The sequence below is a fragment of the Rhinatrema bivittatum genome, chromosome 5 (assembly GCF_901001135.1).
Source record: "Rhinatrema bivittatum chromosome 5, aRhiBiv1.1, whole genome shotgun sequence".
Classification (NCBI taxonomy): Eukaryota; Metazoa; Chordata; class Amphibia; order Gymnophiona; family Rhinatrematidae; genus Rhinatrema; species Rhinatrema bivittatum.
In genome coordinates, this window is record NC_042619.1 from 198,730,121 (window position 1) to 198,756,964 (window position 26,844).

Here is a 26,844-nt window from a genome sequence, read left to right on the forward strand (position 1 = left end):
CAAGGAAGATGGATGGAGGATTCTTAACTGTGCAAAATTAACTAATATTTATTGTGACCTCATGTCCTTCCCTTCCCATCTATCCCTAATCAGGAGTTTTGTCTAGAGATAAAGTGATTTCCCTTTTTAAATGTTATTAATTGCCATTGTTTAAAGCTAAGCCAACTAATAGAGAAGGGGAAGCAGAATTATATGCCAATGTAGATAACAGTAATGTTTCTGTTTTTTTATAAACATCTAATGATAATATTTCAACAAGGGCTACTTTGCCTGTTTCTTTTCTTACTGAATCAGATAAAGACCTGGTTATATGCCAGTATTTTAAATATAAACTAGAGTTCATTTGTTGCCAAAAGCTACAAATTTTTCCTGATGTTTCAAAGCCTACACAGGTTTTCTTCAAATGAAACAATGGTTACTGGATATTTGGAGCATGTTTTCTCTAAAGTTTCCATGTAAGTGTTTACTTACATATCATGGTATTTGTTTTTTATGATCCCTCTCACTCGGAGCAGCTTTTGTTAGAAAATGTCCAGGTCATTTTATAACATGCACACATATGTTATAAATGTATGCATATGTTATAAAATGGTGCGTCCTTGGATGTGGACCTACATATGTGCACAAATTTGCGATCGTGCACCAGTTTGAAAGTTACAATCGTACCCTTAGATTCATCAAAATGCTATAATATCGCATGGATAACACCCGCGGTAAGAAAAAGGGACATGTTTATGGTAATTTTAGAATTACTGCACCATGTGCTAGCATAGGGCTTCGCATAGGTAGTGTATCGCGAGGTGCGGTGAGGTTTTCGCACCCTGTGACACTTCTATTTCGTAGCTTGCGAAGTGCCCAGACAGGCTATTACTATTTGGAGAGAGAGAGAACGTACCTTTTTATAAAGCCTTCATAGTAGTCAACTATTTATATCACTATAGGAGAGCCAGCTAATAGCTTGAGGTGAGGTTTTTGTGGTGTTCTAGGGTTTAGGGACCAGTTTTACATGCAGAGTGAGACATAAGAACAGCACAGTACACCTCAGTGAAGATTTGATGTCATAGAGTCCATCAAGCTAGGGTGAGAAAACATTGTAGAAATCTCATCTTTGTGAGACTTCCCTCACTCCAAATGACGTCAATTCTTCACCGAGATGTACTGTGCTGTTCATATGTCTCACTCTGCATCTAAAACTGGCTCCTAAACCGAAACCAATATCTCATCTTGAACTATTAGCTGGCCTTCCTATGGTGATATAAATAGTTGAATACTAGGAAGGCCTCCCCAGAGGCGTGTTCTCTCTCTCTCTCTCTCTCTCTCTCTCTCTCTATGGCTGAAATGCAATTTGCAATCTTTATTGCAAATTGCATTATGGCCGTTTCGAGTATATCGCACAGCTTAACGCCAGGAAAAAAAGGTGTAGTTATTTCCGGTATTAAAAACATGCAATATTGCTCCTCATTTTCATTAATCTTGCCCAAACCCCTTCCCAATCCCGCCCCTTCAAAAAATTTGTTTTCGTTCCATGCATTAACATAAATATCACATGTGTTATAGCATTAACGCGTGCGTTAACGCCATAATGCATTTTGATGAATGACCCTGTTAGGCTTCGAAACTCAGCTGAAAATAGGTGCCATTCTATAATTTGGCATATAACACTTGAAATCATAGGCAGTTGATGCTCTTTGGGCTGTGTATTCAGTGTATGTTTATTAGGTTTTGATTATTTTAGAATATGTTTATTATTATGTATTACAATTTAACTGTACTTTGCCTATTTTATTGTGTTTCTGTGTGCTGTCCATCAGCACTCCCCAAGGAATTTGACAGAGCTTGAACAGCTTTGAAAAGAAGAATGGTCCAATATTAACAGATCTAGATTTGCATAGTTAGTGGAGGCCTGTCCCAGCAGATTCAAGGCTAATTGGTGCCAAAGGTGCTTCCACCAAGTATTGACTTGGGGCTGGAGCTGGAGCTGAAGTAAGTTGTGAAACAAAAAAACCCAGAAAGGTATGGCTTAGGGGTTGGGGAGGAGAAGGAACAGTCTGTGAATTTAGGTAAGGGGTAGGGAGGTTCCCTTAATTGGAGCGGACTGGGAGGGAACTGGGGAAGGCCGGAATGTGTCGCCGCACAGAAATTGCAAAAGTCCCCCCCTTGCGCGCGCTGCCCACACATACACGCACGGATTATAAAATCCGGCACACGTGTGCGCGCGGCCCATGGATTTTCTACCATGCGTCCATGTGTGCATGTGTGCGCACAGTGGAAAATCTATTCCTTTGCCCCCCCAATAAAACATTTTTGGGCCATGAAAGATATGGCGTATGGTATGTTGATGAATGAATAAACTCCTCGTTTAAATACATGCAAGTCTGATGCATTGACACAACAAAATATGAAAAAATGTTCAATGGGATATAGGCTTTCTAGGGTCAATTTTCAGGGGCTAGCTGGCCAGCAAAGTTAGCCAGATAAAGTTATCTGGCTAACTTAGCTTGGATTTTTAATGGAGCAAGCATGCCACTGAATATACCTGGCTATGAAAACTTAGCTGGATACGTTTATCCAGCTAACCTTAGGACTGCTTTTCATCAACCTAAAGTTGGCTATGTTAGCCAGATAATACCAAAAATCAGTTTTATCCGGCTAACCTATTACTACTATTATTTAACATTTCTATAGCACAACACGATATACGCACTGCTATACAAACCACACACAAAAAAGACAGTCCCTGTTCAATAGAGCTTACAATCTAATAAGACAAACATACAGGACAAGAGACTTGAGGCATTTCATAAAGTAAGACCATGGTTAAAAAAGAAAGTTAATTCATGAGGCTAAAAGCAAACGATCAGGTCTAAGATTTAAAAGCAACCTCAAAAAGTGGTCTGACTTAGCCAAATAAGTGCATTCCGTCCCCAAATGCTCCCAGGTCACCCCTGACTTATCCGGCAAAATTTTAAGCCAGAAAAAAAGCTAGCCAGCTAAGGGCTGGGTGATCTAATCACAGAATTTTAAATCCCATGGTTTGTCCGGCTAAATTCTAAACTTAACTGGACATACTCTTTTAGTATGGACTCTACAGCCACTGTAGATTGATATGAGCAAGAGAATACTACATGATTCTTAGACTTCTTTTACAACAGCAAACATAACCTTCTATCTTGTTCTAAAAAGTCAAAAATCTCTGACTTAGGCTTTTTTATAGCAATTTTAAAAACTATGGAGCATTTGCAGGTATCTGCAGACCTGCAAGCTAATTTTCAAAGGGAAACTCCCCATTGCTCCTGCTTTTGAAACGGGTGTACAATATGCATGGGGATTTGAAAATAGAATCCTATTTGTATTTCTCTTCCTGGCTCTGCCACTTTTCCATGCTGAGAAAAGAATGCAGGCTGTGAAACAGCACAGATACTTTTACCTGCACAGAGCGTGAGGAGTACAATTTTCAAAGGCAATTTTTACGCAGGCAAACATGGGTTGCTTGCATAAAAAATTGAAAATTGTCCTTTCCATAATCTTGGAGTAAATTTTTAAAAACTTAGTCATGTGTGAAATAAGGAGTTTACTTACAGAATTACCTCATATATAAGAGCGCACATGAGAAAATCACCAAATACCGGTATGTTAACCAATTTTCAACATGAACTTAGGCAATATGTTCAATTTGAAAATTACTCCACCAAAATTACCCTCACATAATTCCTTCTCCTAATTTGCACAGGATACATTTGGGAAAATTTAAACCCTGCAAAATGCATGTAATGCATTGAAAGTGAATATTTCAATGTATCGAATATGTGTTCTTTCCTGTTTTAAAAATATACCACATATTTTTTCCACACAAAAATAAAGTAGGACTTGCATAAAACCCGATTTATACACACAAGTTGTAATATTTTACAACATGCACATGTAATTGAAAAAAAAACATTAGTTCTCCCAGTCCTCTTGTTCATCAGCTTGAACCTCCCCAATTCACCCAGACCTCCCACCCCGCCAATAATTTACAATAATCAAGACTGATATCAATCACGCAAAATAATTAGCAGGTGTAAAATTATGTGATTAAGATACTAAATGTACACATATAAGCGTCTTTTAGAATAACAGCATACATGCATAACTGTTAAACCTGCCCTGGAATGCTCATAGACCTCCCCTTTTTTATATATGTGTATATGTGCAGCTGCTGCTCCATGGAGGCTTCCCCCAAGCCTTCTGTTAAGGGTAGTAGCAGCTGCATTTCTATGTAGGCTACTCCCAAGCCTTGTTAAGGGTTTTAGCAGCTACCGCTCAATGCAGGCTACCCCCAAGTCTTCTGTTAAGGGTAATAGCAGCTGTATTTCCATGTAGGCTACTCCCAAGCCTTGTTAAGGGTTTTAGCAGCTGCTGCTCAATGCAGGCTACCCCCAAGTCTTCTGTTAAGGGTAAGTAGCAGCTGCCACTCCATGCAGGCTACACTCAAGCTGCAATGTAAACTTTAGGTGTAATAGAAAAGTTACCTCATTTCTTCATTTACATTCTCTGACCAACAGGAGTACTCTGTGTTTGTCCCATGCCCTTTTGTAATGGCCTTGCTTTGAGTTTTGTTTATTTTAAATTGTGATTTTTATCTGTAATATGATAGTTGTAACATGCCTTGAGAGCAATTTGGCGGTGAAGCATGAAATAAAAATAAATGTATTAATACTGGATAGAAAATTTTCCAGGTCATTCATTAAAATGCATTAGGGCCCAAATGTGCATTAAATGAGTCTAATACACGCGATAAATATCACAGCACTAGTAAGAACGCAATTTTTAAATTTGTTTTGCAAGTGGGAAGAGTTAATGCAAATTGGGGTCTTCTACCGCGGAATGTGGTAGAATAACGCAGGATTTAACATCAGAGATAACTATACCTTTTTTTTTTTTTTTTTGCAGTAGAGGGGAACCTGTTTTTATCATGCAACCACAGCCATTACCACGGGGGGGAGGGGGCAGAGAGAGTGAGCATTGTAATAGGGAGAATAGGACTCTATATATAAATCTAGCACTGTAGATGGGCACATTCAGGGTGGGTTTGGGGGCTGGTGTTACGTACACAGTCAGAGGAAATAAACTACTCTTGTACCTTTCATTGATTCAAATGATAGAAATACTTCAGTAATTTCAAATTTGCAGTTAATTCTTCTGTGTATGTAACACCACCCCCTATTCTCCTTATTACAGTGTGCTCTCACTCTCTCTCTCTCTAAAGAGGCAGCTGGTATATACACAAACCAAATAGCGCGCCATGCATAAATCAACTCGTGCTGCGTAAAATGATGTGCACTGTGATACCATATCATACTTTGTGGAAATTGTCTATGCGGAAGATAGGAAATTAGCTTAACTATTCCCATTTTTTATCACAGTTGCTATTTTTTCTATATTTATAGCATTTTGATGAATCTAGGGGTTTGTTCTTGTATTCTTTTTGCAGGCAACAGTTCTGATGGGATTGAAAACAGGAATGGCACTGCCAGTGCTCTTTTGCACATAGATGAATCTGATGGACTTGAGAAGTTGGCAAAACAAAAACAAAAAAAAAAGAGACGACCAGAGAACAGACAATACCAAACAGGTTAGTGACAGTTTGGACATTTACAGAGGTTGGCATACTACTTAATTATTATAATTATTTTGCCATTCAGTTAAATTGGTATGCTAATGATGTTCAACTCACTTGCACATTCATTTTTATTTTATTTTATTTTTCAGTTTATTGGCAGCTTTTCTCAAAAAAGCTGTGAATAAACTTTCAAAGGGATGTGGTTGTGAATCTTATTTTAAATTTATGAACCTATACATTTAAAGTTAGAAGCTTGAGGGTCTATATTCAGTGGCATCAGACAAAAAAGTTGTGACTTATCTGACTAAATGCTGACTTTTGAATATTTCCGCCACTTATCCAGCTAAACTTTAACCAGATAACGTGGGGGAATTCCAGAACAGAGTTAAGTTAGCTGCATAAATGATCTGGCTAACTCTGGTTGTGTCATAGAGCAGTCCCATAGAGGAGTCCTACATTTATCCAGCTAACTTTAATATATTTGGGTGTATTCAATGGTGCGGCTGTGTCACCAAATATCCTGTCAAAATTAGCCAGGTAAGTTTGTCTGGCTAACTTTCCTGGCTGGACATTGGCTGAAAATGAATTCCTTAGAGGCCAATATTAAAAAAAAGCTCTGAATGGCTAAGTTATCTGGCTAAAGTTAGCTAGATATGTTATCTTGGATAATCAGCAGGATAAATGTTCCACTGAATATCCCTGAATAAAGTTATCCAGCTAAGTTTATCTAAATAATTTCAAACCTAACTAGCCATCTTTTGAATGTCGCCAGTTAGGTTTAAATGTATCCAGCTAAAGGTAGCCAAATAAATGTGAACATAATCAGCTATATTAAAAAAAATGTGTAGCTGGTGGCTTCCAAAATTGCTATCCAAACAGCAACACTGGAAGATTACACTTCTAGTGTTGCTATAGTGGTAACGCTGCCAGCCACCAGGATTATGTTATGAGCACTGCAGTCTGGCAAAAGGTATTGGGTAGGTGGGAGGATTGGGGTGGAAGAGGAAAGGAAAAAGGAAGGGAAATGAGGGAGCATTGTGTTCATAATTTTGCCAAACTGGTGAGAGGATGTGGGGAGGGAAAGGCTGCCCAGCGAACAACTCCAAAGCTTAAAAGTGCTCTTGGAGGGATTTGGAGAATGAGGGGGAGGCTTGACCTAGCAGGGCTAATTTGTAACTTATTGACTGAGGTTATAGCTGGTTAAGTCTAAAGTTATCTGGGAACACGTTCCCAAGTAAGTTTAGACCTGTTCTTGGGGATGGTTAGAATTAGCCAAAAAAACGTATATGCCTATTAAATCAGTTATTTACTCTTTCACATAATTCAAGAACTAGGGGGGCACTCCATTAAGTTAGCAAGTAGCACATTTAAAACAAATCGGAGAAAATTATTATTCACTCAATGCACAATTAAGCTCTGGAATTCATTGCTAGATGATGTGGTTAAGGCACTTAGTGTCGCTAGATTCAAAACGTTTTGGATAAGTTCCTGGAGGACAAGTCTATAAATTGCTATTAATCAAGTTGTTTATTACCAGCTTTAGTATCATGGGATCTGTTTCAAGTTTGGGTACTTTCCAGGTACTTGTAACCAGAATTGGCCACTGTTAGAAACAGAATGCTGGGCTTGATGGACCCTCGTTCTGACCCAATATGGCAATTCTTATGTTTATCTGGCAGAGAAGCCCAGATGCCAGTTCCTGAAAGGGCATCAACATTGGGTACCACCACACCAGTGTTAATTTCTAGTGCATCGGGTAAGGAAGTTTCCCCTGAGGCACAGAAGTTCATTAGGGTCTAGATCCCAATAAACAAGAGCTGTCCTCTCAGTCTTGTCTGTTAGCCAGATGAAAGTTCAGTCTACACCACCAACTTACCATTCTGGCTCTGACTAGGGGCACACTTATGGATCTGAAGACTTCTTTGATTTAGGAGAAGCTAACAGGTCTCCCTTAGTACTCCTCTACTCCACAGGGAGAAGATGTCATCCGGAGGATCTCTACTTCATTGACTTTATAAAGAATGTAGCAGATGCCATTCCATTTGATTTGAAAAAGAGAAGGAGTCCATAGCAAACATGCTTGACATTCTCCAATTTGTGGATTCCCCCCCACTTCCCTGCAATGCATTTCCATAGAATCCTTCAGTAGATCTAGATGTGAATGTAGGAAACCCTCTTCTCTATGTCACCAGTGATCACATCCAGAAGGTACCCAGAATCATAGAACAGCACCTGCTGATCAGTTGTGGTCGAATTCACTCTCAAAATGTCCAAGAGGTCTAGAAACCTCTCTCCAGTACTCCTAGAGAAGAATTATCATACCCTCTAAGCTGTGCACATGAGCGATTGCTCATACCTTTCAGAGCATTGCTCGCAGGTTTTACATGGTCACTCATATATTTTTATTTGTGCTATATACAGAAATGCAATGCTAATACTATTGCTCAAAAATTACTTAAAAGAATTTGTTGCTCACAACAACAAAAAATTTGCAAACACCTAGTCACTCCTTGAAGAAAGCATTGATTCACATGACTTCAGACAAGATGGTAAAGACAGGCTTGCTGACATGCTTTGCAATGGAGAGAATCATTTTGGAAATAAGATCAAGAAAGCAGTGGCTTAAATGAAAGACCACTGTACTATGCTTCAGACCCTCTCCACTGCCACTCTAGACCTGTCCTCATCTAGGAGTTATGCAAATAGAATGCTGAGGAGACCTTTTCTATCCAGCAAGGAGATGTTATCCTCCACTCTCTCATCCCCAACAACAGCAGGGACCTCGCTCTCATCCCGGATAGCAGAAAACCCCATAGCCAAAGCCAGCATCCCATCTACAACTTAGGACAGGGTTTTGACTGTATCGAGGAGAGTATAGCCAAAATCCCAGTATTCTTGCTAAAGAACCATCCTGTTGAGGGAAGACTGAAGTTTTACATATTCTCACAGGACAAGCAGGATGGTAGTCCTCACATATGGATGACATCACAGGATGGAGCCCAATCACGGAACACTTCTGTCAAAGTTTCCAGAACTTTGACTGGCCTCTACAAGGCATGCCCAGCATGGCACTAACCCTGCAGCCAGTAGGGGTCCCTCTTCAGTCTTCTTTTTTCCGTGCAGCAGTAGCCACGCGGTTAAGGAGCTCTGCGGAGATTCCTGACAGGAATTTTCCTTACGGAATTACTAAAATTTAATTTACCCCACAGGGGTCCCTCCTTCAACTTTTTGAAGTTACGGTACTCCGTTAAGTTTTTTACCCGTTTTCCGTTGATTACCACCGAGTTTGGCCCTCGCGGCCTACTGGCCATCGACTGTACCGCGGCTTAATTTTTTCATGGCCTGGCGTCGGGATTCCGCCGGTGCCCGGACTGTAATCACACCATGTCCATCACAGACCCTCACAAAGTCTGTGTAATGTGTCTCGGATGTGAGCACGATGTCCTAACCTGCACCAAATGTGCCCTAATGATACCAAAAGGTTGCAAGGCTAGATTGGAGAAGATGGAACTTCTCTTCCGTGCTCAAACCCCGATGCCGTCTATTGCATCAACGTCATCAGAACCGGCACCGTCAACTTCGCGCCAGCATCGACCTCCGGCCGGTGACCGTCCGGCATCGACAACTTCTCGACCTTTAATACCCTCTACTCCCCCTCAGGACCATGGGGATCGTAGAGATAAACATCGCTACCGGCATCAAAAGACTCAGGCCATCGAGGGAGTGAAATCATCGGCCTCGCCATTGTCCGAGCCGCCGTCGAAGAAACCCCGTCCAGAAAAGGCACCAACCTTTTCGGCGACCGGGTCACCAAGGCAACCCTCACCCGACAGGGTATCGGGAGCCGCGACTCCGCCTTTAACAGTGGCCCCTCCGGCTATGCCTCTGCCTCCTTCTTCTGTTCCGGAGCTGAGGCTGCTTGCTCCAGGTCTCCGAGAAGAACTGGACCGGATGTTTCTAGTAGGCCCCAAGCACTATCAGTCCTGAGTGCTTCCATTCGGCCTCGCGTCTGCACCACGAGTCTTCACAAAATGCCTCATCATAGTTGCAGCTTTCCTCAGGACTCAAGGTGTTCACATCTACCCCTATCTAGACGATTGGTTAATCAGGGCTCCCACTCAGCAAGCTGCTCTGTCGTCCCTATATCTTACCTTACACACTCTAATTTCACTCGGATTTCTCGTCAACTATGACAAATCCTACTTAGTCCCATCTCAAACCTTATCGTTCATTGGGGCAGACTTGGACACCTTGCAGGCAAAGGCTTTTCTACCTCGACAGCGAGCTCTCACTCTCGTGTCTCTTGCATACCAGCTGCAGTCTCAGCACTCCACGACTGCACACCACTTTCCCATCCTCCTGGGAGACATGGCGTCCTCAGTTCAGGTCACCCCAATGGCCCACTTGGCCATGAGAGTCATGCAGTGGACTCTAAGGTCACAAATGACTCATTCCATTCAGCTCCTGTCAACCATTGTCAACGTAACAGACTCACTCCATCGGTCTCTCGCCTGGTGGAGAAATCAGGTCAATCTCCTCCAAGGCTTGCCCTTCCAGGCTCCAGAACCTCATATAACTCTCACCACCGATGCTTCCAACCTTGGCTGGGGAGCCCACGTGGCTGATCTGCAGACACAAGGATCTTGGTCTCCAGAGGAAGCCAAACACCAAATCAATTTCCTGGAGCTATGAGTAATCAGATATGCTCTCAGGGTATTTCAGGATCACCTCTCCAATCAAGTCATCCTGATCCAGATGGACAACCAGGTGGCCATGTGGTAAATCAACAAACAGGGAGGGACGGGCTCCTACCTTCTGTGTCAGGAAGCTGCGCAGATATGGGCGGAGGCCCTCTCCCACTCGATGTACCTCAGGGCCACCTACTTGCCGGGAGTAGACAATGTGTTGGCAGACAAGCTGAGTCGCACCTTTCAACCGCACGAGTGGTTTCTCAACCCCTCAGTAGCAAACTTGATCTTCCAACAATGGGGTTATCCTCAAATAGACCTCTTTGCGTCACCTCAAAATTGCAAAGTAGACAACTTCTGCTCTCTCACTCACAGCCAACACTATCAGCCAAGAGACGCGTTCTCCCTATCATGGGCAACCGGTCTCCTATATGCATTCCCTCCACTTCCACTTCTCTTGAAGACTCTCGTGAAGTTACGTCAGGACAAGGGAACTATGATCCTGATAGCACCTCACTGGCCACGCCAAGTGTGGTTTCCAATACTTCAGGATCTCTCCATTCGCACGCACATTCCCTTGGGAAAGGACCCGCTCCTAATCACTCAAAACGACTGGTGCCTACGCCACCCCAATCTTCAAGCCTTGTCCCTGACTGCATGGATGTTGAAAGGTTAATCCTTCAGCCACTTAACCTTTCTGAACCAGTTTTCCACGAGAAAATCTTATTCTTACAAATGGACCAGGTTTACGTCATGGTGCTCTTCTCAGTCCCTTGACCCCTTTACCTGTCCAATCACGAAGTTTTGTGGACTATCTCTGGCACTTGTTAGAGTCAGGTCTTAAAACTTCATCAGAATGCATATCAGTGCGGTAGCTGCCTTCCATAAAGGCGTTGGGGATGTTCCCATATCAGTACAATCCCTTGTAACACGTTTTTTGAAGGGCTTGCTTCACCTCAAGCCTCCTCTGCGTCCTCCGGCCCCTTCTTGGGACCTCAACCTAGTTTTGGGTCGGCTCATGAAAACACCATTCGAGCCTCTTCAATCCTGTGACCTTTGATATCTCACATGGAAAATGATTTTCCTTTTGGCAATCACTTCCACTCGCAGAGTTAGTGAATTATAGGCTCTAGTTACCTATCCACCTTACACTAAACTTCTGCAGGACCGGGCAGTACTCCACACTCACCCTCAATTCTTGCCTAAGGTAGTTTTGGAGTTTCATCTCAAACAATCCATTATACTACCTACCTTTTTTCCCAGGCCCCATTCCAATCCAGGAGAGCAGGCTCTGCATACCCTTGACTGCAAACGGGCTCTAGCGTTCTACCTAGACCGTACAGCTGCCAACAGGAAAAGCACTCAATTATTTGTCTCTTTCCATCCTATCAAATTGGGGCAGCCTGTGGGTAAACAGACTCTCTCCTCCTGGTTGGCGGACTGCATATCCTTTTGCTATCAACATGCGGGCATTCCACTTCAAGACCGTGTTAAAGCACACCTGTGAGGGCCATGGCGACTTCAAAAGCACACCTACGCCAGTGCTGCTTCCTGACATTTGCAGGGCTGCAACCTGGAGTTCCTTCCATACCTTTACAGCCCATTATTGCTTAGATAAAGCCGGAAAACAAGATTCCATCTTCAGCCAATCTGTCTTGCGCAACCCATTTACAATGTGACGTACCAACACCCTTCCGCCTGCCCGGTGGGGTTCAGGATGCCCTCGGCCAAATTTCATCTCAGGCCTAGTGCCTGCGTACATTTGGTGCATACTCTGACATCCTCAGCTCTGAACTCACCCATATGTGAGGGCTACCATCCTGCTTGTCCTGTGAGAAAGCAAATGTTGCTTACCTGTAGCAGGTGTTCTCACAGGACAGCAGGATGTTAGTCCTCACGAAACCCGCCCGCCGCCCCTTGGTTTTGGGTTCGTAACGTTTTCTTATTTTATTTTCGGCACTACCTGTAGCTTTTTAACAAGACAAGGGGGACCCCTGCTGGCTGCAGGGATAGTGCTATGCTGGGCATGCCCAGTGGGGGCCAGTCAAAGTTCTGGAAACTTTGACAGAAGTGTTCCATGATTGGGCTCCATCCTGTGATGTCACCCATATGTGAGGACTAACATCCTGCTGTCCTGTGAGAACACCTGTTACAGGTAAGCAACATTTGCTAACTGTTGGCACAGAATAATTTCAAACAATGGGGTTGTCAGCATAGTCAGAATGAATACAGATAATATCAGTTGGAAAACCTGCCAAATCGCCCACTGAGAAGCTCTTGATCTGCCTCCAAAATCATGTACTGTCCTTCAGCCTGGTGTCAGTGCCATGTGTGTTCACAAAATATCTTGCGGTAGTGGCTGCACATCTATGTAAATTGGAGGTGCATGGATTTTTCTACATGGATGATTGGCTAGAAAAGAGCACATCTCAAGGAGGTGCCATAGATTCAATGAGCAAAAACATTTGGATGTTGGCGTTACAAGGCTTATTTATTTATTATTATTTATTAAAAGTAAATTCCCTCAAGTCCCATCTGAACCTGTTGTCTCAGTTGGAATTTATAGGTGCTCTCCTATATAAAACAGGTGAAAGCTTTTCTTCCTCAAAAGATCTTTATGCTGATTTCCACAGTGGAAGAAATTAAAATGAGCATCATCACCCTGGGACATATTGAGGCTGTTGTGTATTCTTGATGCCATGAGACATTACGCCCTAGAACATCTTCATATGAGACAATCCCAATATACCCTAAGATCGCACTCAGGATTTCCCAGATAGCATCCGCATTTCTCAAGGATTCTCTGTCCTGGTGGCCGATTCAAATCTGGCCAAAGAAATCTCCTCCTTAATTCATCCAAGCAAATTGTCCTAACCACAGATGCATCCAACTTGGGTTAGGGAGCTCATGTAGAGGAGCTTCACACCGAGAGTCTCTGATCTGCTCAGGATAAACTTCATCTGATAAACTTCCTAGAACTAAGGGCAATACGATACACTCTAAAGGTTTTCAGAGATGGATTGGCCAATAAAATTGTCCTCATTCAGACAATCAGATAGTGATGTTCTACATGAACAAGAAGGGAGGAACAGGCTTGTAATTCCTGTGTCAGGAAACTGTCCAGATGTGAAACTGGGCAGGGCCATGTATCTGGCTGATGAGTAGAATGTCCTGCAAGACCGATTAAGTTGGATCCTGGAAACTCTGGAATGGTCCCTTGATAGGGGAATAGCAAATCAGATATTCTATGAGTAGGGTAAACTTATGGTAGATCAGTTTGCATCTCCTCTCAAAAGAAAAGTCTCAAACTTCTGCTTCAGAGGAGGGACACAAGGCAAACCAGCCTCAGACATTAAAAGAATGCTTGATTGTTTTCTATTGATTTTTGGGTGTAACTAATCTGACCACTGAATTCTGCTTTCTACCTCCCTTATGCAATAGGAAAACAACCTAGTATGCAATATAGAAACATAAAACATGACAGAAGATAAGACTTTACGACCCATCTAGTCTGCCCATCCGCATCTCCTGCTCAGCTTTTATTGTCCCTTCCTCTCCCTCAGAGAGCCACTGTGCTTGTAACATGCTTGCTTGAATTCTGATGCTATCCTTGTTTCCACCACCTCCACAGAAGACTGTTCCATGTGTCTACAACCCTTTCTGTAAATAAATATTTCCTTAGATTACACCCGCAACCCATGATCCCCTTTTTCCAGATCCTCCTTTCTGTAAAGAGACCTGCCTCCTGTGCATTGATACTTCTGAATTGTTTAAATGTCTCTATGCTATCTCCCCTTTCCCGCCTTTCTTCCATGGTACACATATTTAGATCTTTAAATCTGTCCCCATATGATATGATGCTTGTGAATATATAGAAATATGGTTTTCCAGTTTAAATCTCAGCAGAGTTGACTATTCTTTTTATCTTTCTAACAGGGTCATTTATCAACTTGCATTATGGCGTTTTCACATGCGAAAAATGCCTTAATGCATGCGAAAAGCACCATAACACATGGTGCGATGCTAATTTTTGAAAGTGGAGGGATTGTGGCGGGGGCGGAAATTTTGTAAAAGTGGGCTGGCTTCGCGAAGCCATAGCACATGATATCGCACAGTTTTAATGCCAAAAATAACTACACCTTTTTCATTAGCATTAACCTGTGCGATATACCCATAATGCAAATTGCGATTTTTTTTTTTTTTTTGCAAATTCTGTTTTGAGCACTTTTATGCTGGAGGAAGGGCCTGAGATGTAGGGGGAGGGGAAGAAAGAGAGATAGCGAGAACCTCTAGGGGTGGCACCATAGCAAGCAGCTATGTATGCTACTATAGTAGGCCCACCTACTAACAAGGTGAGGTTTAGGTAGTATTGTAGGGGTTAGGGGCCACTTTTACATACAGAGTGAGATGTACGAAGAGAACAGTACAGTCTTGTGAAGATTTGATGTCCAAGAGAACATTGTACAAATCTCATCATTGTCTGAGTTTCCTCACACCGAAGGCCATCAAATCTTCACAAGACTGTACTGTTCTCTTCGTACATCTCACTCTGCATGTAAAAGTGGCCCCTAACCCCTACACTACTACCTAAACCTCACCTCGAGTTACAAGGTGGGCCTCCTATAGTAGTATACATAGCTAACTACGACAAGGGCCTTGTAGATTGAGTGTCTCTCTCTCTCCCCCCCTTCCCCTCCCTCCATGGTAAAATGAGCACTTTGCAGGTAGGAAAATGCAATTATGTAGGTATTCTATGCGAAGCACTTAAGATAACGCACATTGCGATAAATAGGTTATTACCATAAAACATGCCCCTTGTTATATCGCATGCAATATTTACTGCTTTTTGATAAATCTAGGCCTAAGATAGATAAATGAGATTCACTTGTGATTATGAATATTAATTGTAGAAGCAGTCTGTAGAGTGATAAGAAATGTTGAGAATATGAGGTACTAAAAAAATTATTAATCTGTAAATAATTGGCTTTTTTTATTCTGTTTTGTTTACTCTCAGCAATAATAATTGGCCCTGATGGTCATCCTCTGACTGTTTACCCTTGTATGATTTGTGGAAAAAAGTTTAAATCCCGAGGTTTCCTGAAGAGGCACATGAAAAATCATCCAGAGTACCTGTGTAAGAAAAAGTATCGGTGCACTGACTGTGATTACACCACCAACAAGAAAGTTAGTTTACACAACCACCTGGAGAGTCACACTCTTATGAACAAAACTGACAAGATGATGGAGAGTGGAAAAATGTTTTCCCAGGCTGGAACTTTATTTACCCATAAGGTGGTACACAGGGATAAAGGAGCTACCAAAATGCACAAGTGCAAGTTCTGTGATTATGAGACAGCAGAGCAAGGGCTATTGAATCGTCACCTCCTAGCAGTTCACAGCAAGAACTTTCCCCATATATGTGTGGAATGTGGCAAAGGTTTCCGTCATCCTTCGGAACTGAGAAAACACATGCGAATCCACACTGGTGAGAAACCTTACCAGTGTCAGTACTGTGATTACAGATCAGCAGATTCTTCTAACTTGAAGACTCATGTAAAGACAAAACATAGCAAGGAAATGCCATTCAAGTGTGATATTTGTCTTCAGACTTTCACAGATACCAAAGAACTTCAACAGCATGTCCTGTTACACCAAGAAAGCAAAACACACCAATGTTTTCACTGTGACCACAAGAGTTCAAATTCTAGTGATTTGAAACGGCACATTATTTCAGTGCACACAAAGGACTACCCTCACAAATGTGACATGTGTGACAAAGGCTTTCATCGACCCTCAGAACTAAAGAAACATGTGGCAGTCCATAAGGGTAAACGGATGCACCAGTGTAGACATTGTGACTTCAGAATTGCTGATCCATTCATTCTTAGCCGCCACATTCTTTCGGTTCATACTAAGGATCTTCCCTTTAGGTGTAAGAGATGTCGAAAAGGCTTCAGACACCAAACTGAGCTAAAAAAACACATGAAAATGCACAGTGGCCGAAAGGTTTACCAGTGTGAATACTGTGAGTATAACACTTCAGATGCCTCTGGCTTCAAACGGCATGTCATTTCCATTCATACAAAAGACTACCCTCATCGCTGTGAGTATTGCACTAAAGGATTCCGAAGACCTTCAGAGAAGAATCAGCACATCCTACGACATCATAAAGAGGTTGGACTGTCCTGAGGTTTCTTTAACAGACTTTCTAATCGCGAAGCGTTCTAATAATTGATACTAGCCTTGAAACTGTTTATTTTAAAACCAGACATCCATGATCACAAAAGAAGTATATATTGTGGATTTGATTTTTTGCGAAATATAAAAATGATTACTGCTGTAGTTAAATTTTTTTACATTTTGTTCAATAGCATTGTTCTGAATTCTGTTCAGTTTATTAAATAAATGAGAAAAAATGGTAACAAAATATCCCCTGCCTCCAATGTGAATAATTTTTATTTTTGTGATTAAATATTTCTATTATATGCAGTTGATATTCAGGAAGTGTTCTTATTAAATCACTTTTGTTTGTGAATTTGAAAGATTTTTTTATCACCTTGCTATTAGACATGTATATATCTACACAGAAATATACCAGAGTTGAGAATTAAAATGTTATAATTCAGCACATTTGAAAACCTTTATATTTGAACTAATATATATTCCATTACTGATGAAAATGGTCAGACATTTTGGTTTTATTCAGTTTTCAATTAAAAGGGATTTACTTTCCAGAAATGAAGAAAAAAAGCATTTTTATTCCTTCTCTTGCACCTGCCTGCTCCTTTGCCAGCTGCTATGTAGTCAGATGTCTGATTTATTGTTTACACTGCTGATGCTTTTTAATTAGCTGTTCTTTAATTACAAGTGCACCAGGAAGCAAAATGTGCTGGATTTTTTAAAACTATCTTTTAAGATACAACTGAAAGATTTCAAAATAAAATCCTTGGAGCCTGATTCACTAAGGTCATTTCTCTCATTCTCTGTCTATGGGAAAAAAAAGCTTAGAGGTCAGTATTCATAAGGGTTTGTTTGGCTAAGTTCCAAACTTACAGGGTCATTCATCAAAATGCATTGCCGCAGGCTTTAGGGCCCTAACACCCAGGATAACACCATAATGCATGCGTTATTTATTGCATAACGAAATGCGAATGCAAATTTTTAGTTTTTAGTCAAAGGGGAGGAGTTTGAGCGCGGTTTATGAAAATGAGGGGCATTAAAGTTGCATGCGATAGTGAAACACACGTTATCAACACCGGAAATAACTAGATATTTTTTCCTGACGTTTATCGCAAATTCCGTTTTGGGCATTTTTGGGCAGGGAGAGTGGAGTGGAGTAGAGAGAAAGAGAGAGAGAGAGAGAGCCTCTGGGCTTGCATACATATTAGTCAACTATTTATACCACTATAGGAGGGTCATCTAATAACTCGAGGTGAGGTTTTGGTGATGGACTAGGGTTTTGGGGCCAGTTTTACATGCACAGTTTAACGTACGAACAGCACAGTACACATCAGTGAAGATTGGATGTGATTTGGAATGAGGAAAGGTACACAAAGATGAGATTTCTACAATGTTCTCTCGCCCTAGCTTGATAGTACCCAGGTAGAGATGCATCAAGTTAGGGCGCGAGAACATTGGAGAAATCTCATCTTTGTGTACCTTTCCTAACTCCAAATCACATCCAATCTTCACTGATGTGTACTGTGCTGTTCATACGTCTGACTGTGCATGTAAAACTGGCCCCAAAACCCTCCCCATTGACCTGCAACCTCCATTACATCCCCCATTTCACCCCACTGACCCCTTCCTGAGTCCATAAAATCCCTGCTGGGAGCACAGTGATCTACTTGCTCCTGACTGCTTCCAGTATTGCTTTGACACCTACTCTGGAAGTATACCCAGGCTCCCGGCAGGGGTTTTGGGGTTCCAGGATGGGGTTGGGGCTGATGGAATGGAAGTTACAGGTGGGTGTGGAAAGGACAGGAGGGGATTGAGATTTAAGCTTAAAACTGGGGAAGGTGAATGATTGTTTTGTTTTTTTCATAATAGTCAAACTTCAAGATTGGAGCCTTTGGATTTTATTAATGGGGAAAACCCAGAAGACACACTTCACTGGTCACTAGTGCCTGCTGTTTGTTTTAATTTGGTAGATTAGGGAAGAGATCAGGTGCTATGCCCATAATTGTTTTTAAATATTTTCAGGGTTGGGGGTCTGTGGTATCAGACCTAAAGATCTCAAAGTTTTATTTTTTTTTTAATTCCATTTTGCAGCCACTTAACTGGCTGTATTTTGAAAATAGCTGGTTAAGAATTAAGTTATCCAGTCAAACATGGCCAGATAACTTTCAAACCTAACCCATTATATTCTAGGGATGTGAATCGTTTTAGGACGATTAAAATTATCGTCTGATAATTTTAATATCGTCTTAAACCGTTATGGAACACAATACAATAGAGATTCTAACGATTTATCGTTATAAATCGTTAGAATCGTGAGCCGGCACACTAAAACCCGCTAAAACCCATCCCCGACCCTTTAAATTAAATCCCCCACCCTCCCGAACCCCCCCCAAATAACTTAAACATTTCCTTGCCAAATCCTACCTCCTTCAATCCCCCACCCCAAATGACTTAAATTACCTGGGGGTCCGGAACGGCAGCGGTCTGGAACGGGCTCCTGCTACTGAATCTTGTTGTCTTCGGCCGGCGCCATTTTCCAAAATGGCGCCGAAAAATGGCGGCGGCCATAGACCAACAGGATTCGACGGCAGGAGGTCCTTCCGGACCCCCGCTGGACTTTTGGCAAGTCTTGTGGGGGTCAGGAGGCCCCCCCCCAAGCTGGCCAAAAGTTCCTGGAGGTCCAGCGGGGGTCAGGGAGCGATTTCCCGCCGCGAATCGTTTTCCGTACGGAAAATGGCGCCGGCAGGAGATCGACTGCAGGAGGTCGTTCAGCGAGGCGCCGGAACCCTCGCTGAATGACCTCCTGCAGTCGATCTCCTGCCGGCGCCATTTTCCGTACGGAAAACGATTCGTGGCAGGAAATCGCTCCCTGACCCCCGCTGGACCTCCAGGAACTTTTGGCCAGCTTGGGGGGGGGCCTCCTGACCCCCACAAGACTTGCCAAAAGTCCAGCGGGGGTCCGGAAGGACCTCCTGCCGTCGAATCCTGTTGGTCTATGGCCGCCGCCATTTTTCGGCAGCCATTTTGGAAAATGGCGCCGGCCGAAGACAACAAGATTCAGTAGCAGGAGCCCGTTCCGGACCGCTGCCGTTCCGGACCGCCGCTGGACCACCAGGTAATTTAAGTCATTTGGGAGGGTGGGGGATTTAATTTAAAGGGTCGGGGGTGGGTTTTAGCGGGTTTTAACGATTTTAACGATATATCACGATATTTTACCCCCCCAAACGGCAACAATACGATTCCCTCCCCCTCCCAGCCGAAATCGATTGTTAAGACGATCGAGGACACGATTCACATCTCTATTATATTCACACACAGTTGGTTAGATTTGAACATTATCCAGCTAAAAAGAGCTGGGTTACTTTAGAAGGAGTATATTTAGTAGGATGTTTTATACCACTGAATATCTGGGACAAGTTATCTGGCTAATTATCTAGATAACTTGTCTGCACACCAGCTTACTGAATCTTGATCTTTTAGTGACTATCAGGTTCTTTGTCCTATCCATATGTTGTTAGATGGGTTTACTGAATTAAATGCTTAAAGTACTTTTTTGGGGAGAGGAATCAAGATGACATTTTATCTATTTCAGTGAAGTGTGTCTTCTTGGGTTTCCCCATTAGCAAATCCAAAGGCTCCAATCTTGAAGTTTGACTATTGTGAAAAAAAAACAATCATTCTCCAAGCAGAATGTGGATAATAAGGTTCTCCTTATATATTAGATATATCCTTTGTGCTATATCCTTTCCAAAAGCATTTACACGCTTAAAGCTAGATTTTACATATTTAAATTCACTTTTCCTATGTCAGCGGGCTTTTGAAAATTGTTACAATATATGCCATTGAATTGTCCATAGGATTTACCCATGATGCATTTACATAATTCCTTTGAAACTTCACCTGTAAGGGTTTATGCTGTATTCCACAAGTTTGTTATTATAGTAGTTCACTTAGTCCATTTATTTTAAATTACTTTACAATACAGATTATAGATGCTGTTTGTGAGGAACTACTTAATAACTAGTAGAATAAACTCTGTTCTCTATAATTTTGGAGTAACTGGAAATTTACTCGCTAACTTACATTCCTAAGAAAACATAACTGTTACCCTGTAATGTCTAAGTTTCAAAATCTTATTGTTGTACTTGTAAAGCAGAAATACTAGTAAATAAATATTTAGTAAGTCAGTTGGCAGTTAAAATAAAACACGCATTTATTCAGATTTTTTATTTCAGTGAGATATTAATAAAGAGGTAGATCTTAAAAAAGTACGCAGGATTTTATAAGATACGCGCATAGCCGCGCGTATCTTATAAAATCCGGGGTCGGCGCGCGCAAGGCTGCGCAAGTTCGGCAGCCAGTGCGCGCCGAGCCGCGCAGCCTGCCTCTGTTCCCTCCAAGGCCGCTCCAAAATCGGAGCGGCCTCGGAGGGAACTTTCCTTCCGCGTCCCCCCACCTTCCCCTCCCTTCCCCTATCTACCCCAGCCCTACCTAAATCACCCCCCTACCTTTTGTTGTGCAAGTTACGCCTGCTTGAAGCAGGCGTAACTTGCGCACGCTGCCTCGGCATCTCCCGGCACAGGCAGCAGTGCCGGGGGACTTGGGACCACCCTCCCGGCCCGCCCCCAAACCATCGACACGCCCCCTGGCCCCGGAACGCCCCCAGGACACGCCCCCGGGCTGCCGACACGCCCCCCAGACACGCCCCTCCCACCTTTTTTACGAAGCCCCGGGACGTACGCGCACCGGTAGCCTATGCAAAATAGGCGTGCCGGCGCACGAGTACCCTGCGTGCGTAAATCTGGCAGGATTTGCGCGCGCAGGGCTTTTAAAATATAGCCCAAAGTGTTTGAAAGCGCCATCTAGTTAGGCTTTCCTACCATTATACATGTCAGTGAATCATCATGCTCCTTCCTGTGTTAAGTCTCATCAAGCATTATACTCATTTCTGTGAAGTATGTCTACACACGAACAACTAGAGGCGGTTCTTAGGGAAGGCTATTTAAAAAAAATATGACCTGATTTTAAAAAGCATTTACATGCTTAAAATTGGGGTTTACTCATGTAAATGCACTTTACTCGAATAAGTGTTTTTTGAAAATTGCTATAATATATTACATTTATGCGTGTAACTCCTTTGAAAATTAGCTCCATAATGTATAGCTATAATAAAAGATGCATACCCTGTATTCTAAAAAGTCTAAAATAAATATATTACAAATATTAGGAAAAAAATAGATCTCAGAATAAGACCAAAATAAGCAATCAAACTAAAAATAGACAGGCGGGTTGATATTTTTAAGAATCTACTAATACTGGAATCATAATTCACAAATGCTTATTTGAATGTAAATTTGAAGATTGATTTAAAAGCTGCTTCTTTCAAAATGTGAGTAGAGCGAAGACAAGTTCAGATATTTATTCTTCAATACTTCAGGGATTTTTTCCCTCTGTAAGAGCTGCAAATGTTGCATAAATATTTTCTTTTAGAATAGTTGTTGTAAATATAATTTCATGATCAACTGCTGCTTATAAATTTTAGCTGAAAGTCATTCTTCCTGTGCCATTCAAATGAGTTCCCTGGTATGCTATATTGTCAATTCTGACAGGTAATTTTCTAACTGCCCTCACTGACCAAAGTCTGTGGGTACTTTTACCTGCAGACTTTGCACCAATTTTTAAAGTGAAATTATGTGCATATGTTAATTTAAAAAATAATCCCAGGAGAATTACATCTACACATTTGCATCTGCTAATTTGTGTGGGTAATTTTTCTGACAAATTCTGAAAAAAATTTTCTGAAAATTCAAAAGCATGCATATATCTGCAAACCCCTATCCCAACTTTTCTTCACAGGAATACCTCTTCTCACTGTGAGTAAAATTACATGTGTAGTGGCATGATGCACATAAGTTTACCAGCACACAAGGAAAGTAGTTTTCTGAAAGCCCATTTATGAGGGTAAAGCACTGTTTTACACATGGAAATGACTTTGAAAATTGTTCTTCTAATATATAGTGCCCCTAGCCTCCTGTGATTGTGTGGCCATAGGAGATACCACATAATTATAGGTGAATTTTCAAAACGTTGCACATGTAAAATGTAGTATTTACACGTGTAAGTAGCTTATATTTGTGTATTCCGTGTTTATAAAAGTTGAAAATAAGACTAATTTTTAAACAGGCGCGCAGACGCACGAGTGCGTGAGTTCGTCGAACCGTGCCCAGAGATACATCCATTTTAGAACATACCCGTGTATATGCATGTATGTTATAAAATAGCCTGGACATGCGTCCACGTGTGCACAATTTTAAGTGGATGCATGCATGTGCACGCAAATGCCGCTTCTACCGCGTAAGTGGAAACTTACAAGGGACGTGCCAACGTCATTGGCCATTTTCCCAGTTTGTTCTCAGTTCGCCCAGTTTACAGATAGGACTTACAACCCCACCTAATTTAATAGCCATTCTTCCCACTTGTTAGCCCCGAACCCTTAAAACCCCATTGCCTTGCATATATTTTTTTGTTTTAGTACCTACATGCCATCCATAACAGAAGTTAAATTTACGCAGCAAGGACCCCCAACATGTGCAAGGACATGTGAATAGTTATGTGCACATCTCTTGGCCAGGCTGCGACATGCCCAAGCCCCGCCCAGACCACAAGCACACTCCACCCCTTTTTAGAAAACTTGTGCGCGCAATGGGAAATACACGCATCCTTGGGTGGCTTTTAAAATATGCTCGGTGTGTACCAGCCCAACTGTGCATATCTCCTGGTTTTGGCATTTGGCTTTTAAAATTTGCCTTTAAGTGCGCATGTTCATTTTCGCAAGCACATATATGCGTATATAAAAGGGATGGTTTGGTGGTGTTCTGGGGTGGGGCTATTAGTTATGCACATAAGCTGCTATTTTAAAAGACACACAAATAGGGCCGGATTTTCAAAATGTTACATGCGAAAATGGACTTAGGTGCGCCGGGCCTATTTTAAAAAGGCCCAGCGACGCATGTAAAGCCCGGGACGCGTCTAAGTCCCGGGGCTTTCAAAAACAGACAGGGAGGGGGCGGGGCGGTCCGGAAGCGGGGTCAGAGGCTCCCAGCACAGCAGCTATTTGCCGCTGTGCTGGGCGATCGTGTGCTAGCAGTTGTCCGGCAGGCGCAACAGATTAGGAAAATGTTTTCGGGGGGGGGGGGGTTAGCTTAGGGCTGGGGGACAGGAGTTGGGAAGGGAAGGGAGCGTGGGGTGGGGGGTAGGGAATGGAGGAAGGCAGCACGGCTCAATTGTGCACCCCTTTGCGCGCACCAACCCCCGGTTTTATAACATGCGTGCACCTGCACGCGCATGTTATAAAATCACGTGGCCTTGTGTGCGCGCCGGGTAGCGGGCACACGTCTTAAAATCTACCCCACAATTTGTAACTACTCATGTATTTTTACACCTGCTAATTATCTGGTATAGGTGATATTAAATGAGCTTATTGTGTATTACTGGCTGGGTGAGAGGTCTGAGCGGACATGATGAGGGTCTTGATGACCTGGAGAAGGACTGAACAAACTTGTGGATTAATTGTTATACTGGTTAATTTCCTTGATGCACTTGTTTTAAATTTGGCCAACTTGCGCATGTAAATCGGGACTTACGTTAGTAAGTCCTAGTTTACCTTCATGCATAAAATATTTGCACATATATATTTAAAATAGGTAGGTAAAGTATGTGCATTTAATTCATTGATATACATAGTTTCATTGCATTGCAATTATTTGTGCGTAAGCCTATATGCATTCATATATTGAATGGTAAAATTACATTTATTTTTTAAACATGTACATATATGTGCACATTATAAAATATTATAGCAAATAAGTGCGTGGTCACATACACGCGTATATGCAGTTGTTTGAAAGTTATCCTCAGGGATGGTAACTTTCAAACCAGCACGCGGGTACACGTTTGTGCTTGTGCATTGGCCTGCACCCAGGGACATGATTATTTTATAACATGCACGCATATTATAAAATAGTCTGTCCACGCGCACATGTGTGACTGATTTTAAGTGGGCATGTGCCAGTCTGCACAAATCCCATTTCTACTGCATAAGTTGGGGGATTTTAAAAGGGGTAGGTGCCCGCACAATTCCCAGTTTACCAGTTCGTCCACCAGATCGCCCATTTAACAACTAGGTCCTCCTACCGGTTTGGTAGCCTACACTCCCTGAAAGGTCTCATAAATCCTTCAGACTTGTGCTAATTCAATTCCTTTTTGTATCTGTTACTATGTGCACATTTCTTTGTGTGTAATTAAGGACCTTTGTTTTTATTTTTTATTTTATTTTCCTTGGGAAATTTATCAGTGTTTATCACAAGAACAATAATGATATTTACCTATAAAAATGGCAAGCCATTTTTTCCAGTGATTTCACCCATTTTTTGGGGGGGGGGTTTGGAATAAACCAGGGCTTGCCAACTCCGGTCCTCGAGAGCTACAAATAGGCCAGGTTTTCAGGATATCCATAATGAATATGCATGAGATAGCAGTACATTCATGTCTATCTCAGGAATATTCATTGTAGATATCCTGAGAACCTGGCCTGTTTGAAGCACTCAAGGACTGTGTTGGATTTCTGGCATATTGTGGACTCTTGGTCGAAGTGGCAATGACTCCTCCCACGGGGAGGGGCCCCATGGGGAACCACAGCGATAGGCTAGACTCTAGTAAGCAGACACTGAGGGAAGAAAGCTTTATTGTACTGCTGATGTAAGTTGAATCTTGCTTCAAGGAAGGGAGTACTGTAGGCCAGCGATATCACAGTAAGCTCAGACAGTCTCTATAGATCATGGTGTCACCCGGATGTAGCAAGGTTGGGTAGGATTCCGCAGCGCAGGATAAGCCGAACCTGAAGGGTGGAATAAGGAGAGCTGGAGTGTAGCGATACTCACAGAGTGGCAGTGCTGGAACTTCCTTGGTAGAAGAAAGGAGAGAGGGACCCGAGGTCTGAGATGCAGGATACCCTGAGTAGGCTAGGCCCTCGAGGATCCTGGAAGAAAGTAGATAGGATCCTCGAGGAGCGGGTGTCCTAGGTTAGGTAGTTGAACCCCAAAGGGCAGATAGAAGCAAGAGGCCCCCAAGGAGCGGGTACCCAGAGCTTCCGTAGGAGCGAGTTACCCTGGAGGGTAGAGAGGAATCCAAGCGAGCAGCTTAGAAGCGGTCAGAGTATCAAAACTGAAGTCCTTGCTAACTCATTGGGCTATAGCGGAGCAGAGGTTTAAATACCCGGAGGTACTGACATCATGCGGTAGGGACGCCCCCAAGGTTCCCGCCATGACGTATTTAAAAGTGTAGGTGGCGTATGCGCACGCACCTAGGAGGCCTCAGGAAGAAGCATGGCAGAAGGGGGACGCCCATGCTGTGTTGGAGATGCCGAGGGTTTCAGCAATCAGCACCGGAGGCAGCCATCCTTCCCAGGGAGGAGGAAAAGGGTAGAAGAGAGGTGAGGCAGAGCGGTTGCAGCTGTCTGCGACCGACAGACGCAACAGTACCCACCTTCAAAGGGCCCCCTCCAGGACCTCTTCCTGGTGGTCTGGGTTTTCAAGGATGTGCGAGATGAAATTGACGTACCATGTCTTTATCCATGATGTTGGCCAGAGGTTCCCATGAGTTTTCTTCTGGTCCATAGCCCTCCCAAGAGATGTGGTATTCCCACGTCTTGCCTCTCTTACGGACATCCAAGATGTCATCTACGGCATATTCAATGTCGTCCTCCGTGTCCAGATTTGTGGGTTCTGGGGTCTTCTTGGAGAACTCTGAGAGCATCAAGGGTTTTAACAGAGAGACATGAAAAGTGTTGTGTATTCTCATAGATGGAGGTAGTTTTAGACTGTACGTCAGATTTCCCAAGCGCCGAAGGATAGCAAAAGGTTCTACATAGCGAGACGCAAAGTGTGCTGAAGGTAGTTTAAGACGGAGGAATTTGGTACTCAGCCAGACTTTGTCTCCAGGCTGAAACTGAGGTGCCTCTCGATGGTGAGCATCATAGATCTTTTTTGCTTTCTGTCCTGCTTTGAGGAGAAGGTCCTTCGTTTACTTCCAAAGCTGAGATAGCTCTGTTGCAGTAGCCTGTGCGGCAGGAGAAGCCACTGATAAAGGAATTGGGAGGAAGCGGTTGTCGTCCATAGACGAGTTGGAAGGGAGAAGACCCTGTAGATGTAACAGGATGTGAATTGATAGCAAATTCTGCCCAAGGCAGCAGTTCTGCCCAGTCACTCTGTCTTGAGTTAACGTAGGACTGTGGAAACTATTTGTGTTCTGTTCATTCTTTCAGTCTGACCATTAGACTGAGGGTGGTAAGTGGAGGTCAAGTCCAAGGAGATATCA

The 26,844-nt window shown here is 42.7% G+C and overlaps 1 protein-coding gene across 1 annotated transcript in view; it reads left to right on the forward strand.

Annotated features, from left to right (window-relative positions):
• Window positions 1-17,247, forward strand: part of LOC115092410 (zinc finger X-chromosomal protein-like) — a gene marked incomplete at its 5' end in the record, with an annotated part of 147,569 nt that extends 130,322 nt beyond the window's left edge. The window contains 2 exons of the mRNA XM_029603243.1: window positions 5,474-5,614; window positions 15,305-17,247. Of these exons, the coding sequence (XP_029459103.1) occupies window positions 5,474-5,614; window positions 15,305-16,479 (1,316 nt within the window). The remainder of the gene's footprint in view (window positions 1-5,473; window positions 5,615-15,304) is intronic.
• Between the last annotated feature and the right edge of the window lie 9,597 nt (window positions 17,248-26,844).